At 41.8% G+C, this 17452-nt stretch overlaps 1 protein-coding gene across 7 annotated transcripts in view; it reads left to right on the top strand.

Annotated features, from left to right (window-relative positions):
• Window positions 1-17452, top strand: part of Arhgap44 (Rho GTPase activating protein 44) — a 160934-nt gene that overhangs the window by 75265 nt on the left and 68217 nt on the right. For all 7 annotated transcript variants that reach the window (XM_006532873.4, XM_017314452.2, XM_006532871.4 and 4 more), the window contains exons 2-3: window positions 12498-12537; window positions 13167-13271. In XM_006532873.4, the coding sequence (XP_006532936.1) occupies window positions 12498-12537; window positions 13167-13271 (145 nt within the window). The remainder of the gene's footprint in view (window positions 1-12497; window positions 12538-13166; window positions 13272-17452) is intronic.

The following is a 17452-nucleotide window of genomic DNA, read 5'->3' as shown; positions in this document are numbered from 1 at the left end:
TATATATTGAGTTGTTATTATTATTCCATTCAACTGTATTGTTATGGTATTAATTTCAGCATTTATTCACATCCTTCTTGAGTTCCTTGAACATATTATTACTGTGACTTTGAAATCATTGTCCAAGCTTCTTTTCTCAGGGAGTAAAATCATTGTTAATGGAAATCTATCCTTTTGGTCATTTGTGTTCTTTGTGGTTTTGTTTTCTGGTTATTCCTACTTCTCAGGTTGTAGACCAGGCTTTTGGGGACTTAGGGTTCAATCTTGGGGCAGTTCAGTATTGGTGTTTGAGTGGGTTTCAGAAGTAGGGCTAGGTGACATTTCTAATCTGAGGAGCAGAGATTCTGTAGAGTTGTAAATCCCATAGCCAGTGCTCAGGAGTCGAGGGTGGGGGGCAGGAGGTGTGCCCCTGATTTTTCTTTAGACAACAGGTATGGGTGGAATGACAGCTAGAGTCTGGAGTGGGAATGGGACTGCAGTGGGGGGGGGGGTCTCAGGCATATAAGGATCTCAGACAGGCTGAAGGTATGGACGACGGGACTTTTAAATTACATTTGCTGGGATCTGAGCTAGGATCCTCAGGCTTGTGTAGTAAGTGTTCTTACCCACAGAGCCATCTCTATGGGCCCCTCATTAAGAGATTTTGCTTATTTTCCTTTTCCTTTTTATAATTTTATTATTTGCATTCCAGCCATTGCCCCCTCTCGGTTCCCTTGATTTTGTTTATTTTCAAAATAAAAAAATATTCTTTGACAATTCCCTTTATGTATATGATGTATTTTGATTATATTAATTCTCTATTTGCCTTTCTCTTCCTCCTCCTTTCTCTGGAACACCCCCAGTCCCAATCTCTCCTTTACCCTTTATGGCACACTGAGTTTGGGTAAGATTGATTCTGTGGGCATGATTGTGGTATAGTATACTGAATTGCAGGCAACTTTTCAATGCTATACCCCCAAAGAAAAGGACTTCCTTGTACCAGCAACCATTACCTGCCAACAACTCCTTAGCTAGGTGTTGGTGGTTTTATGGGCTTTTTAGTCCTTTAGAACTTTAGAAGATGTGCAATCTTCTGTAGGTAACCATGGTTGCCATGAGTTCATGATTGTAATGGCCATACTATGTCCCAAAGACAGCATAAGTGGCTAGGGATATAGATAACATGATCAAGAAAGTTCTTTACAAGAGTACCCAGTAGCTTGTGTGTTAGTTAATACCTGATCCAGTCAAGTTGACAACCAGGTTTAGCCATCACCCCTCCACTAACATTCTTGCCACTATTAATCGTACCAGTGGGTATATCATGCCTGGAAGGCCATTACTGTAGCATACAAGGTCCAGCACTGAATGAGACCATGGATGACTTTCATCCCGGAGTAGCCTACGTAGCATAGTTTGGCCATGAATGCTAGCTAGCACGGAGAAAATTTCCAGGTCAGTTCCAGTTTGACTTTTCTGGGTCCTACACCCAAGGAGTATGGATGGTGTCTTTAAAAATAAGGTCTTGCCATATCTTTATGTCAGTGTCTTATTTAAGGTTTCTATTGCTGTCAAGAGACACCATGACCATAGCAATTCTTATAGAGGAAGATACCTAATTGAGGCTGGCTGACAGAAGTTTAGTTCACTATCATCATGAAAAGAGGCATGGTGGCATGTGGGCAGACATGTTGCTAGAGAAGGAGCTACACCTTGATCTGCAGGCAGCAGAAAGAGGCTGTGTACCACATTGGGCATAGCTTGAGCATATGAGACCCTAAGGCCCACCCTTACAGTGAAGCCACACCTACTCTAACAAGCCATACTTCCTAATGGTACCACTCTCTATAGGCCAAGCATTCAAACACATGAGTGTATGGAGGCCATCTTATTCAAACCTCCATAGTCAGTCAACCAAGCGAAGCACAATGGCCTATAGTGTTTAGGGGGCCTCTGGAGCCTTTGTCTTAGTCACTGTTCTATTGCTGTGAAGTAATAGCTTGATCAAAAGCAACTCATAAAAGAAAACATTTGACTGGGGCCTTGGGTTCAGTTTCAGCTGTTAATACAAGACTATAACGGCAGGAAGACATAGTGCTAGAGCAGTAGCTAAGAGCTTTACATCCTGATCTCTGGGGAACAGGCACAGAGTTCAAGACTGGGCCTGATGTGGCCTTTTGAAACCTGAAAGCTGACCTCATGTGGCACACCTTTGCCAACAAGGCCATGCCACATTTTCTCATTCTTCCCAAACAGTTCCACTCTCTAGGGAACCAAGTATTTTTAACATACAAGCCTACAGAGCCATTCACATCCAAACCACCACAGCAACCACCACAGCCTCCTCGACCAAGAATTTTCAGGATTTGGTAATAAAATTTTTGTCTGGTAAACCATGGCTTTTGGGAACAGCATGACCCACCCATGCTTACATATTTTAATTAACTTACAAAGTAGTGGGTTTTTTAATGTACCTTTTTACAGCTCTATAATTTTGGTTGCCTCTCCCATTTCCTGCCTCGTTTCCTTTAATCGTCTTTTCTATCCCTAGTTCCCTCCTACTTCCTTCTCTCTCCCATCTCCTTCACACCATCCCCCTTAAACCTTTCCACCCCCAATAATCGCACAGCTTCTACTATCATCTTCCCCCTCCTTAAGATATTTGAGTAAAAGACGCATTTACAGGATGAACCTATGAATACTGTCTACTTAAAGCTTTTTTGATATCTTCGCCTCATCTCTAATATTTTTCTGTGAACATATTGGCGACCTTTCAGATTTAATTTTTTTTTCTGCATTAAATGAATTTTAAAATTGGGTTTTCTAAGCATTTCCTGATTGCATTATTTTCATTGTATTGATTTTATATTTAACCTACCTTGTCCAGATAGATTCTATAATAATGTCTTTATGGTGTTTTGAACTTACTTTAAGATCAAGTTGACTTCTATATATATATATATATTCCCCTCCCTGTTAAAAGTCTACTTTAAGAACAGGCATGGGTATATTCCTAGTAAAGGTAAAACAGAATCATCAGAACTCAAAGCCGTCTTCAGCTATATTGAGCTGTATGTCTCAAAAGACAAGTAAATTAATAAACATATAAGCCTTCTGTTTCCATTGTGCACTATAGGGTAGAGGAATCTGACCTCAGTTACATGAGAATACTTGTAACATATTCCCATAAGGAATAAGGTAAGCTAAGCATAGGACCTTTTATAAAGCAAGGATTTTTTCCTTCTTATAGTTTTCACAAACATGCATTACATTAATATTACTATGTTAAGTATTTCTCATTTATGAGAGAGTCTTGGCTTTGACATGTAATTAAGCAGTATGATTAACTATGCTGAGAGGTGTCTGAGGTTAGACCATGTGTCCATCCTAGCAGCTAGTCTAACTTGTTCATGATGTGCCATTTATGCTATGGTGTCATTTTTTTTTTTCTTGTACTGCCCTTTTCCAGTTTGTGAATTGTAATCTAAAAGTGACATCTTCCACCAGCTCATATATTTGAACAGTTGTTCCCCAATATGGTGGTGCTATCTCAGAAGGGTGTGGAACCTTTAGGAGGATTGGACTGACTGAAGGAGATGGCTCACTAGGGGCAGGTATTCGGGTTTTATAGGAGGCTTCACCTCCTGACAGCAGACACTATTAGCTGCAGCCTCTTTCTCTTGGCATCTTGCCTTCCTTGCCATGCAGTTGGGATATAATAGCAATGACTAATACAGGTAACAACTGACACTTGTTTTTATTATTTCCCACTATTATTAAAGTAGTTTGTGAACATCTGGAAGGAGTTTTGTTTTTGTTTGTTTGTTTGTTTGTTTGTTTGTTTGTTAGAAAATATACCTGTAAGACCGCTTCTGTTTCCCTTTGGAAAAGATATTTTATTGCTATCTGAATGTCTTCTATGAAGATAGGATTATCCATGCTTTCTAGTTACAGTTGAGTCAGCTTTAGCTTGCTTTTTCTAAGCCTTTGGTTCAGTTTGTGTTGTCATTCCAGAGCCTCATTGATGTTTTAATCTCTGCGACACCTGTTTGTCTTCGACATTGCTTGTTTCTTCTTTCTCTTATTTTTGTTTCCCAAGTAAATCTTGTAGAGATACTTTTTTGTTAGTCTCTCTTCAAAGAGTTTTTTTTCAATTTAATTTATTGTCTTTATTTACGTTCTTCTTTATTGTTCTTTATTCTGTTTATACTTTTCAAGTATTGTTGCATCTTTTACAAAACAAGCAACACAGAGTATATTCTTTGCGTTGCTGATGAGATTGACGTATTTTGTTTCTTAATTATAAATATTAAAAATTTTAAATACAAATTGTTTTAAACCTATGTGCTACCTAGAAGTATTTCCAAATGTGCAGTTTATAATCTTCCTGCTTCCACTCCCTCAATGCTGGGAGTACAGATGTGTACCACTGCTCCCAGTATCAAGGATTGAACCCAGGACTTTGTGCTTGCCAGGCAAACACTCTACCAAACGAACCATAGCCCAATAAATGTATTTTCTTTCACATTTTACCTTGCTCTTTATTACAAAATAAAGTATGTTGCGGTAGAGAACATTGCTTGTCCTTTCACATTTGTTGAGAAGTATTTCATAAGCTCATCATCTGTGGTGTTTGGAAACACATTCTTATGTTCATGAGAAGAATTCATGCTCTTTATCCCGAGATCTTGAGTTTATGTATCTCTATCAGATACATCCGATTTAAAAAAAATAAAAGATTTGCTTATTGTATGTATGTGAGTATCCTGTCATTCTCTTCAGACCTGAAGAGGACATCGGGTCCTGTCACAGATGGCTGTGAGCCACCGTGTGGTTGCTGGGAATTGAACTCAGAACCTCTGGAAGAGCAGTCAACACTCAACGGCTGAGCCGTCCCTCCTGCCCCACATCCTCTTGTTCTGTGGTTTCAGGAAGAATGGCGATGACTTTTATTTTTTAAATACCGTGTTTCCCACCTCTCCAGTGTTTTGTCAGCCTTGACTCCTTTTGTGATCCTTAGAAATGAATAAGGTAGTTTTCATCATTATATTGCAACTGCCTCTGCTAAAATCAATATAATTGATTAAAAATAGCTGAGATGCAGCTCAGAAGGCATATGCTTGCCTAGCATGGATGAAACCTCAACTCCATGAGTAGCTCTACAGATAAACAGCAAAAGGGGATTTGCTTGCCATTTTCCTCCAAAGCCTGGTGTTTCAGAAATAGCTCTCATAGCTCTCTTGCCGAGCCCCTCTCTCTCTCTCTCTCTCTCTCTCTCTCTCTCTCTCTCTCTTTCTCTCTCTCAAAGTTTCTTCCTCTTATTAGATGGAGCTTTTTAAATTACTGTTGAACTATCCAGGCTATACATCTTTGAGCTAGATCTTTGGATTTTTAACTGGGATGTATTATCCGAATATGTTTTCTGATATATTGGAAGTCATGTGTGATATATCTAACTTTTGGCTTTTTCTTTTCTGTTTTGCTTCACTGACCACTGTTGTTTTCCTTTGTCTCAGTGGTTAAGCTTCTCTGTTGTCTTTTTGGGTTTTTTTTCTTTGTTTTGTTTTCTTTTCAGTCTCTGATAGTTTGGTAGATTCATATATCACTTATTCCCTACCATGGACGCCCTTGAATGTTCATTGTGTAATTGAGAGACTTGAGATGATCACTTCAGCCTTGCAATAGGAAGATGCCAGGAGCTCGGAGCACTTACCCAGTTACTTTCTTCTCTCCTGGACTTCTGGGACACTGTATGGTACCACAGTTTTATGTTTCAAGAGATTTCTGCTGTACTTTAAAGACTCACTTTAAGTATGCTGCCTTGGTCGTATGTGAGTCTTAATGCATATGCTGATCTATGCAGTCACCATGACATCAAAATTCCACAGCCTTCCCTCATAGCTGGCATTGAGGCAGAGGCTGGTGGATCTTGGTGAGTTTGAGGCCAGCCTGGTCTATATAGCAAGTTTTGGGCCAGCCAGGGCTACAAAGGGACTCTGTCTCAAAAAACAAACAAAAACCAAAAAACTTTCCCATACTGCCATGTCATAGTCAAACCTGCCCCAGGTACCCTCAAAGCTCTGGTTTTTAGTCTTGTAGTTGAGTTTTTCCCAGCATGCTCTCTAGGTAGTCACTGTTTGTAGAACCCTTTATGATTGGTTTTTGTACATCCAGCGTATGTTTGACCTTGAACTGCATGATGGTATACGTCAACATCCACCCCTAGGCCTGGGTAGTGTTCTTCCATATAAAAGTCTTGGGACCTGTTCACCCGCTAAAGGACAGAAAGGTTGTTCCCAGGTTTTGAGCGTTTGTATATGTCTTTTTGTGTGTAGGGTGTGTGGGGCTCATGTATCTTAAGCAGCATGGTGAGGTCATGTAGCAAGTGCTCAAGTTCATAAGAAACTGCCAGGGATTCTTCATCGGCTTGTACTGACTGTCTGTCCTGTTCAGACCCCAGCAACTCCCAGCAACTCCCAGCAACTCCCAGCAACTCCCAGCAACTCCCAGCAACTCCCAGCAACTCCCAGCAACTCGTGAGCTTTCCAATGGCAGATTCTTTAGAGCTTGGTGTAGAGTGCATACATACCTGTGGTGTGTGTGTGTGTGTGTGTGTGTGTGTGTGTGTGTGTGTGCGTGCGTGTGCGCATGCATGTTTTATCTGTGTATCTGTATGTATGTCTGTGTGTGCTTGCATGTGTGCACATGTATGTGCTATCCATCTTCCATGGTGATACTCTGCTCACCCTTTCTTTTCTCGGTACTAGGGAGAGAAGCCAGGGCTGCGTGCCAGGCAAACGCTGTTCCACTGAACTCTAGCTCCTGCGTTTTAGTAGAACTTTTTTTTTTTTTAATTACTGACTTTGACAATTCTGTATGTAACTTCCATATCATTCCTTTCGCATGTGATGTGCAACATTTTCTCCCTAGGGTTTTCTTTTATCTTTTATGAGGACTTTTCATAGCTCGAAGGCTTTTCATTTTGCTAGGAGTCTGATGTTTCCTTTCATACAAAGTGTTTTTGAAGTTAGCACTTAGAACCCACGGCTCTAATGCAGGTCACAGATATTTCTTTCTGTATTTAAAAGTTCCATATTTGTATGTTCTCTTGACGCCTGTGGTCTGTTTGTGATTAATTTGTATAGATGTACAGGGCCAGGATTCACACCTTTGTATGGTGTGTTCTATGACAGCTGGCTAAATTCTTTCTTCTGCCTCTTATAATCTTTGTTCCTTTTTCAAGATTCCTTGGTCATGAGTCTGGATCTATTTCTGGCTGGCACATCCTATTCTTTTGTCAAAGCCATCCTCCTGATTATTTAATTTTAAAATTGGATCATGTGAGTGCCACAACTTGATTTTTCCTTGTGGAGATGTGTTGGCTACTTTCCCTCTTCTGCATGTTTCTGTCCATGTTGGCGCTGGTTTGATTAATCTCTATCGTAAGTCCTGTGGTAGCTCTGGGCTCATTTCATCTGTAGTCAGTTCAGGGAAGAATGGGTACCTTGTCTCTGTAGGGTTCTTCAGTTCATAGACATCCTATGTCTCCCTAGTTACCTTAGATATTCTGTGAGTTCTTTCATAAACATTCTGTAGTTTCCCAGTGTCGCAGGCACCTTTCTGTTATTGCAGTAAAACACCATGACCAAGCCAACTTACAGAAAATTTCATTTGTGATTATGGTCCCAGAGGGTCGGAGTCCATGATGGTGGAGTTGAGGCAGAGTAGCAGGAGAAGGAAGCTAAGGGCTCATATTTTGAACTGCAAGCATAAAGCATAGAGAGCAAAATGTCCCAAGTGTTTGAACTCTCAAAGCCCACCTCCAGGGGCACTCGTGCAAGGGCATACCTCCTAAACCTGCCCTACCTTGCCACCAATGGAGACCAAACGTGTGGACATCTGAGCGTAAGGGGGCCAGTGTCCTTCAAAGCACCACACCTGGCTTGCAAGCTCTTTATACAGTCTGATAGACTGACATGTAAGAACTTAATTATTTGAAACTGTTGTTAGAGTGTTTCCAAGGGTCTGTTCCTAGGCTGTGGAGACTGTTTAAGTTTGTATATTTGTCTTACTTCATTCCGTCTGGGTGAGGGTTATTTGGTTTGTTTGGTTTTGCTTTTTTGTTTTTGTTTTTGGACAAGGCCTCACTGTTGTATCCTTGGCTGGTCTAGAACTCTTTGTATATTAGACTGGCCTCAAACTCAGAGATCCCCTTGCCTCTGCCTCCTGCTAGCTAGGGTTAAAGGCAAGTGCCACTGTGCCTGACTTGGTGATTTTTTTAAAGGGGGAAGTTTCTCATTTTCTTGCAATTTGCTGAATTGATTATGTCATCTGCAATTTGGGAGCTAACAGTTGATGGCCAAGCCATGGCAAGCGTCTCTGCGTCCATTGCTGGGACTCAGCACTGGCTTTGGGTATGCTCTGTGTCTATTGCACCTTTCTGTTTGACTATCATTGTTTGCTCTAATGGGGCGAGCCTGAGTGCATGGGCACGGTGGGCTTCTTCAGCAAAATAAAATGGTCCTTTTGTTGTCCTTGAGGCAGGTCCCAGTTTGTAGCAGGACATTTAAATGCACCTTGAACATTGTTCTTTGCTGGCATGGTAGCTAGTTAGTAGTATTTCTGGAAGATTCTAGAATTGTCTTTAACTTATTTTTTTCTTAATTTTTTTATTATTTAAATGCATTTTATACATCAAACATATTAATAATACGGAGTATTTTGAAACTCAAATAATACGTAAAATTTGTTCAACTTTTATATTCATATCCTCTCATACCCTAAAATATTATTAATGAATATTTAATACTATCCATAACCGAGGGTCCTATATCTAATGTTGAATACTAAATTGATTCAAAACACAAAATATTCTTTGGAATTAAGCCAAAGTAAAAGAGCATAAAATAGTAAAAATGAATCATTGAGAAATATATTCAAGAGCTTTTATATGATACTACCTGACATAGTGAGAAAGTATTTAAAAGGCATTATATATCTGTGTGCATTGTCTAACAATCAGTTTACTTAAAAAAGATTATCAGTGTTTCTAGGAAAGAAATTATTTTATCAGTAAGTGTATTTTAAAAATTTCAAAATAGTAAAAACTCTTTGAAATTAAGCATTAAGAAAATGCTAATTTCAAGCACAGTGAGAAAAAATTATCAATAATATTTCCATGATGTTTGTAGAACACGGTTTTAATATTTTCAACAGTTAATATTCAACAAACAGAATAATTATTTTAAGATATATTTTGTTGTTATGTCTCCCTTTTCATTTCTGATTTTATTAATTAGGATACTGTCTCTGTGCCCTCTGGTTAGTCATGGTAAGGTTTTACCTATCTTGTTGATTTTCTCAAAGAACCAGCTCCTGGTTTTGTTGATTTTTTTTTTTTTTTTGTATAGTTCTTTTTGTTTCTATTTGGTTGATTTCAGCCCCGAGTTTGATTATTTCCTGCAGTCTACTCCTCTAGGGTGTATTTGCTTCTTTTTGTTCTAGAGCTTTCAGGTGTGCTGTTAAGCTGGTAGAGTAAGCTCTCTTCAGTTTCTTTTTGGAGGCACTGAGAGCTATGACTTTTCCTCTTAGCACTGCTTTCATTGTGTCCCATAAGTTTTGGCACGATGTGTCTTCATTTTCATTAAATTCTAAAAAGTCTTTAATTTCTTTCATGACTTCTTTCTTGACCAAGTTATCATTGAGTAGAGCATTGCTCAGCTTCCATATGTTCAGCTTCCATGTGTATGTGGGCTTTCTGTTGTTTTTGTTGGCATTTAAGACCAGCCTTAGTTTTGGTGATCTGATAGGGTGCATGGGATTATTTCAGTCTTCTTGTATCTGGTGAGGCCTATTTTGTGGCCAATTATATGGTCAATTTTGGAGAAGGTACAGTGAGGTGCTGAGAAGAAGGTATATTCTTTTGCTTTAGGATGAAATGTTCTATAAATATGTTAGGTCCATTTGGTTCATAACTTCTGTTAGTTTCATTTTGTCTCTGTTCAGTTTCTGTTTCCATGATCTGTTTATAGCTGAGAGTGGGGTGGTGAAATCTTCTGACTATATTGTGTGGGGTGCAATGTCTTCTTTGAGCTGTAGTAGAGATTGTTTTATGAATGTGGGTGCCCTTGCATTTGGATCATAGATGTTCAGAATTGAGAGTTCATCTTGGTAGATTTTTCCTTTGATCAGTATGAAGTGTCCTTCCTTATCTTTTTTGATAACTTTTTGGTTGAAAGTTTATTTTATTTGATATTAGAATGGGTACTCCAACTTGTTTCTTGGGACTATTTGCTTGGGAAATTGTTTTCCAGCCTTTTACTCTGAGGTAGTGTCTGTCTTTGTCACTGAGGTGCGTTTCCTGTATGCAGCAAAATGCTGGGTCCTGTTTACATATCCAGTCTGTTGGTCTATGTCTTTTTTGGGGGGGAATTGAGTCCATGTTAAAAGATATTAACGAAAAGTGATTGTTAATTCCTGTTACTTTTGTTGTTAGAGGTGGAATTATTTTTGTGTGGCTATCTTCTTTTGGGTTTTCTGAAAGGTTACTTTCTTGCTTTTCTAAGGGTGTAGTTTCCCTCCTTGTGTTGGTGTTTTCCATCTATTATCCTTTGTAGGGCTGGATTTGTGGAAAGATGTGTACATTTGGTTTTGTCATGAAATCTATGGTAATTGAGAGTTTTGCTGGGTATAGTAACCTGGGCTGGCATTTGTGTTCTCTTAAGGTCTGTATGATACCTGTCCAGGATTTTCTAGCTTTCATAGTCTCTGGTGAGAAGTCTGGTATAATTCTGCCTTTATATGTTACTTGACCTTTTCCCTTACTGCTTTTAATATTCTTTCTTTGTTTAGTGCATTTGGTATTTTGATTATTATGTGACGGTAGGAATTTCTTCTCTGGTCCAGTCTATTTGGAGTTCTGTAGGCTTCTTATATGTTTATGAGCATCTCTTTCTTTAGGTTAGGGAAGTTTTCTTCTATAATTTTTTGGAAGATACTTACTGGCCCTTTAAGCTGGGAATCTTCACTCTCTTCTATACCTATTATCCTTAGGTTTGGTCTTCTCATTGTGTCCTGGATTTCCTGGATGCTTTGGGTTAGGAGCTTTTTGCTTTTTGCATTTTCTTCGACTGTTGTGTCAATGTTTTCTATGGTATCTTCTGCCTCTGAGATTCTGTCTTCTATCTCTTGTATTCTGTAGGTGATGCTTGCATCTATGACTCCTGATCTCTTTCCTAGGTTTTCTAACTCCAGGGTTGTCTCCCTTTGTGGTTTCTTTATTGTTTCTATTTCCATTTTTAGATCTTGGATGGTTTTGTTCATTTCCTTCGTCTGTTTTATTGTGTTTTCCTGTAATTCTTTCCTCTTTAAGGGCTTTTAGCTGTTTACCTGTGTTCTCCTGTATTTCTTTAAGGGAGTTATTATTTATGTCCTTCTTAAAGTCCTCTATCACCATCAGGAGAAGTGATTTGAGATCTGAATCTTGCTTTTCTGGTGTGATAGTGTATCTAGAACTTGCTATGGTGGGAGAATTGGGTTCTGATGATGCCAAATAACCTTGGTTTCCGTTGCTTATGTTCTTACACTTGCCTCCCACCATTTGATTATCTCTAGTGCTACCTGCCCTTGCTATATCTGACTGGGGCCTGTCCTTCATGTGATCCTGGTTTTGTCAGAACTCCTGAGAGTTCAGCTGTCTCAGTGATCCTGTGATTCTAGGATTCTGTGATCCTGAGATCCTGGGTGTGTCAGAGCTCCTGTGAGTCAAGCTGCCTTTGGGACTCTGAGATCCTGGTGTGACCATGCTTCTGGGATCCTAGGATCCTAGGATCTTGTGATCCTGTGGTCCTGGGCATGTGAGAGTGCCTGGGAGTGGAGCTTCTTTTGGCTGTTGTGGGACTGGCTGTGGAGTTTGTGCCCAAGGTCTTCTCAGGGCACCGGCCCAGACCAAAAGGAACCGGTGCCACTGGTCAGGCGGAGTTCCTGGGTACCTAGGTCCCGCTGGTCCTAGTTACTTCTGGTGTTGGGGCAGATGTTGTATCCTCCTCACCTCTGATCCCATGATCCTGGGCATCTTAGAGCACCTGGGAGTGGATCTTCCTCTGGGTGTTGTGGGACTGGCTCAGATTCTATGATCCTGGGAGTGCATCTTCCTCTGAGTGTTCTGTCTTTTAACTTCTTGAGAGTTTCTACTACTCATAGTCTAATTCTCTGGAGTTTCTATGAGAGGAGAGTGGGACTTGTCATTAGCCTAACCTTAGTGTGAATATATATATGTGTGTATTATAAATATATGCATTTGTATATATGCCTGTGTACATCAATATATGTATATATGTATGCATCTGTATATAATAAATGTATATATATGAACACATTCCTATATATAGTAATATATATATGTATGTATATACTATAAACATATGCATATGTATATTGCCTGTATATATTAACATGTATGTGTATATGTATAAATGTATGCATGTATTTGCTGACCATTTTCTCTACTTTCCCTCTAGGGCAGAAAAGACTGAAGTTCTGAGCGAAGACCTTCTCCAGGTGGGTTGTCTTGACCTTGCCTGCTAGACCTCACAGATGCTTTCCTCTGAAATGGGGCCATTTTCTGTGCAGTTTCCATGCCTGTGCGGCTCCCATACAGACTACTAAGGGGACCAGAGGGTGAAACTCTTGTTTCTGGCAGTGCTTTCCATTTTTGGCTCCCCATAGATACCAGACCATGTCCATGGTGTCACCCAACTCCATATTCAGAACACTGAGGTGAAATGCTTCTGAGCTGAGCCTGTGCAGATGTCACTCTCTGCCATTCCCTAAATAAGACAGTGTTATAGCTGTTGTCACAAGGTTTACATTGTATGAAGCACAGTGAGTAACCCAGAGGCAGTTTCAGGTGCACCGGGGGACGTATGTATGTGGGTCAAATGCAAATACGTGTATGTAAGCATATGTAGGGCTTGGCGTGTGAGGAGCTAATCTCCCTAAGATACAGACATAGGTAAGATTCTTGGAAGACAGATTCCAAGATACCAGGGGAGCCCCAGGGCTGTGACCCTCCTTCCAGCTGCTCAACACGGGGCCTTTTCTTCCCAGAAATCCTTGCCTCTGTGGTAACAGGACAGCACTGTCACCTCCTGACCTCTGTCTCTCTGTGCCTCCCACTGTCTGTGCAGGTGGAGAAGCGCCTAGAGCTGGTGAAGCAGGTGTCCCACAGCACACACAAGAAGCTCACCGCATGTCTGCAGGGTCAGCAGGGAGCAGAGGCCGACAAGCGATCAGTAAGTACCCTCTGCAGAGCACAGGCAGCTTAGACTCTATGTCCTGGCACCCAGGATCCCACCCCCAGGGCAGTTACTTGCTGAGGCTACTCATTCCTCTGCACGGCAGCCAAGCAAGCCTTGGTGCTTATTGCTGCTGTGGTGGACGTTCTTCTCACTAGCCTTTGCCTGAAGCATCACCCTCCCTCTGCTCCCCAGCCAAGGTGAGGCCCCGTCCTGGAGCAGGCAGCCAGCGGGATGTCAGGACCATGCTTTACCATTCTACTTCTGAGGGGTGTTTCCCTCCATGGACTCCTGTTCTTGATTCAGCTTCATTCATAGATTATCTTTACTGTAGTATTGAGGGTCCACAGCAAACTATGTACCATAAGTTCTGAGTTTCCCAGGGACCTAGAAAGACCCTTGTATTTTGTTTCCACTATAATGAGGTATCAGAGAATGCCTGCGAGATAAAAACTACTCTGATGCTTTCCTTTTAACTGATTTTAGTAACGTCAGGCATGCTGAATGAGCTTACTCAGCAGTGATTGGTGTAGAAAGCCTTTCTAGTCTTTCCTCTTCATTCCTACCTCCTTCCGTGCTACCAAAGTGCAAAAGATGCTTCTACGTGTGTGTGTGTGTGTGTGTGTGTGTGCGCGCGCGCGCGCGCGCATGTGTGTAAGTAAGACTTTATGCATGTATATGCATGTGTGCTTTGGGGAGGGCTTCACATTGGGGTAGTGTACCTTACATATTGTTCCTTAGAAACTCTTTCTCTCCCTTTCTCTCTCTCCCTTTCTCTCTCTGAGATAAGAATATTTGGTTTGGAGCTCTCCAAGCAGAGTACGCTTGACTGACCATCACACTCTGGGGATTTGCCTGCCTCTGCCTCTCTAGCACTGGGATTATAAACATGTGCTACCACATCTGCTTTATATCTGAAGAATTAAAAAAAAACAAAAAAAAAAACAGGTTTTGGGAATTGAACTCAGGACCTTGTGTTTGCAAGTCAAGCACTTAAGTGACTGTGCTGTCTTGGTTTTACTATGGATGTTTTGCAATCTAGGATGATATTAATTAGTATTAACTGTCAACATCTAGAATGATCTGGGAGATGGACTTGGGCATGCTTGTGGGCATTATCTTAATTGCACTAAGATAGGAAGACCTGTCCACTATGGGAGGCACCATTCCCTAGGTGAGATCATGGGCTATGAGTGCAGCAGCAGCATTCATAGCTATCTGTACCTGACTGTGGATGCCATGTGACCAGTTACTTCAAGGTTCTGATGTTGATTTTCCCACAGTGGTGGACTTTAACTGAGAGCCAAAACAAGCCCCTCCTCCCTTAAGCTGCATTTGTCAGAGTACTTTATCTCAGCAGTTGGAGCAGTGATTAAGGAAGATGGCCTTCCATCCATTTCTCTTTCCATGAGTTTGCATCTGTGGTTGGTGTTTGTTGGATTAGTTTTCCTTTGGAGTTGTGCTGGCTTGTTTGCAGTGGTCTCCCTGAGCCTCAGTCTTAGCCTTGGCTGTTGAGAGTCACAGAATGAGAGAATGTGCCCCACGCTTCCTTCTGTCTCCTGCACCAACTGACACCAGCTGGACTGTGCTAGCTCTCTCTCTCTCTTTACTGTCCAAGTACTTGAAACATTCAGATATTTGGATTATGGAGTATCGGTGAACATTCATGGTATATCCTGGAGCTGAGGCATACCTAAACATGAAACTCATTTGTCTTTGTGTCATCTATAGCCTGGGGATGAAGTTATTTGATATGTTGGTGTGTTTCTGTTTTCACTGCAAGCTATCACATGTGGCCAGGTATGGAATGCTTACTGACTGGAAACAGCCAGTGCTCAGTACACTTCAGATCTTAGAGCATTTAAGATCTTAGAGCATTTAAGGTTTGGGGGGATTTCAGAATGGGTATACTCAAACTCTGTTTTCTGTAGGAATCCCTCATGTCTGATATAAATAAAACTTCCTTGGATCTGGAAAATATCTAGAGAGAATCTTGCATGGGTCAGGGATTTTAGGAGGCTGACCCTTGCAGTCCTACAAAGTGCCTGCGGGTATGAGCTCCCTTTATCAAAGATGCTCTAACGTGGTACGCAGGGTGATGTTCCTGGTGGGGACCTGGAGCTCAGGTCACCTTTGACCCACAGCCTTTCTTCTGCTGCAAAGTAAATGATTCTAAGTGTAGTATATTTTTCACGAGTTTCATGTGAGTGCCAAGCATGGTGTCACACACCTGTAACTTCCACACAATGGAAGTGGACAAAGGATCGTGAGCTCCAGGGGAGCCTTGGCTACATAGTAAGTTTGAGGTCTGGGTGGGCTGCAGGAGACCCTGTTGACAAACAAAACAGAAGAGTCCAATTTCACTGTTACTGCTGGAGGTTTGAAGCTAGACTTTAAAGTTGTCAGTGAACTGACCCTAATGTATTTCCTGGGCTAAGACAGAATTATCTAAAGTGTGAAGTTTTAGCTGGTTTGGGAGTTCTGCAAATTCCTTCCATTTAGCAGAGGTTGGCTTATTTCTAGATCATTTTGAGGTATGGTCATAGTCAACAGGTCTGAAGGTAAGAGTGTGGGGAGAATGGTTTGTAACTCAGCCCCCAGGAGAAGGGGCCCTGCCAGGCTTCCTGGGGACACACAGGGCAGTACTGGGTGTGTGGTCAGGAAGTGAGGTGTAAACAAAAACCTTTATCATGGTTTCTGAGGGAGGAAGAAGGGAGGCAGGTGGAAGGCTTCTGGTTAGGTTGAGTAATTTCTTCAGGCTGTGAGGTGATGGGCTGTACTCCTGAATTGGTACCACCTCCTAGTGGCATGACTGGATATTTGGATTATGGTCAGGAGAGGGCTTGTGAAGGCAAGTAGTGGAGCAGGGCCTTGGGATTGGTTGCTTTGCATGTGGAAATTCTGGCTGCATTCTATGTTATGTCCAGAAATTGGGTAGGCCTTAACTGTGGTCCTGAAAGCTATAGCTGCTTGCCCATGCAGATGGGAAGTCTCTATTGCCTTGTTGGTGAGAAGAGTATTAGCAACTCTTGGTTGCTTGATTTATCTGGGTTCCCAGTATAGGATGGAGAGGGGCAAGCATGTGTATCTCATTTCCATGTTGCATCCTTAATCAGGTAACTTGTCAGTTGTTAGGGGTCTGAGCTCTGCATATCTTATGAGAAGCTCATACAATAAAATAAATGGTTTGCCTCCTTTGTTTAACAAGTATTAGAGAGTACCATGTCTGTCACATAGGGTAGTGTATGTGCCAAGAAGCATGTTCGGATGGACCTCTGTCCTGGAAGGCCCAGGTTAGAAACAAGCAGGTTCTATGATGGTCACCAATTACATTGATTGTTTCCTAGTGCTACTGAGCAGATCACTAGGAATCTCATGGTAGGAAGTGGGCTTGTGATAGACATAGACAAGATGGTCAGACCCGAAGGATGCAGGGCCAGGAAGGAGTCAGACATTCTTCAGAAACAAACCATGTGGAGGGCAAGTGGACTTCAGAGAAAGAGGAGGGAGGTGGTGTAAGGATTGCGGGGGATTAGTTACGCCCGATAGGTCAGGGCTAGGACCTAGACCTCAGCCTTACGGGTGTCATGGCATCCCATTTGCTCACCGCTGTGCGCGTGGCAGAAGGGAAGGCCACTTAAACATATATGGGCATGACCTCGGTAAGGCCACAAGGAACAGGGAGCTGGAAAAGCCAGCATCCTGAACAGATACTGCTGGCAGGGTATTCCGACTCTGCCCTGAATGTACCAGAGAAGAGGGACCTGAGTGGCCACTGACTTTGTGGAGCTGAGATCACCCAGAGGAAACTAGGAGCTGAGAAAACTAATGGCCTTTGAGTCAGGAACCCAGGACCTGTAACACTGGAGGCTCTCTTAGGAGGATCTAGCGAAGGTCTACCCACTGGCTCCAACCTCCATCTCAGATATTACAGGTTATTCTTTCCTTTCCAGAACCCCCAGCCAAGCATGCTACCCCCTCCCCTGTGAACTCTCAGCCAAGCTGGCCAGAAGCTTTGCTGCCTCTTCTGTGAATTTCCATTTTGCTTTGCCTTGCATCCCTGCCCCTGTCCCTATGGTTGTCATCTGATGGTGGTTCTCATCAGTCTTCTCTCTCTCCGTATCTCATCGTCGGCTGCCTCCCACGCAGGTATTTAGTATGGGCACCAGATGAGGCCA

This window comes from Mus musculus, chromosome 11, assembly GCF_000001635.26.
Source record: "Mus musculus strain C57BL/6J chromosome 11, GRCm38.p6 C57BL/6J".
NCBI classification, from domain to species: Eukaryota; Metazoa; Chordata; class Mammalia; order Rodentia; family Muridae; genus Mus; species Mus musculus.
The sequence above is the reverse complement of the archived record's forward strand: the minus strand, read 5'-3'. Positions and strand labels throughout refer to the sequence as shown.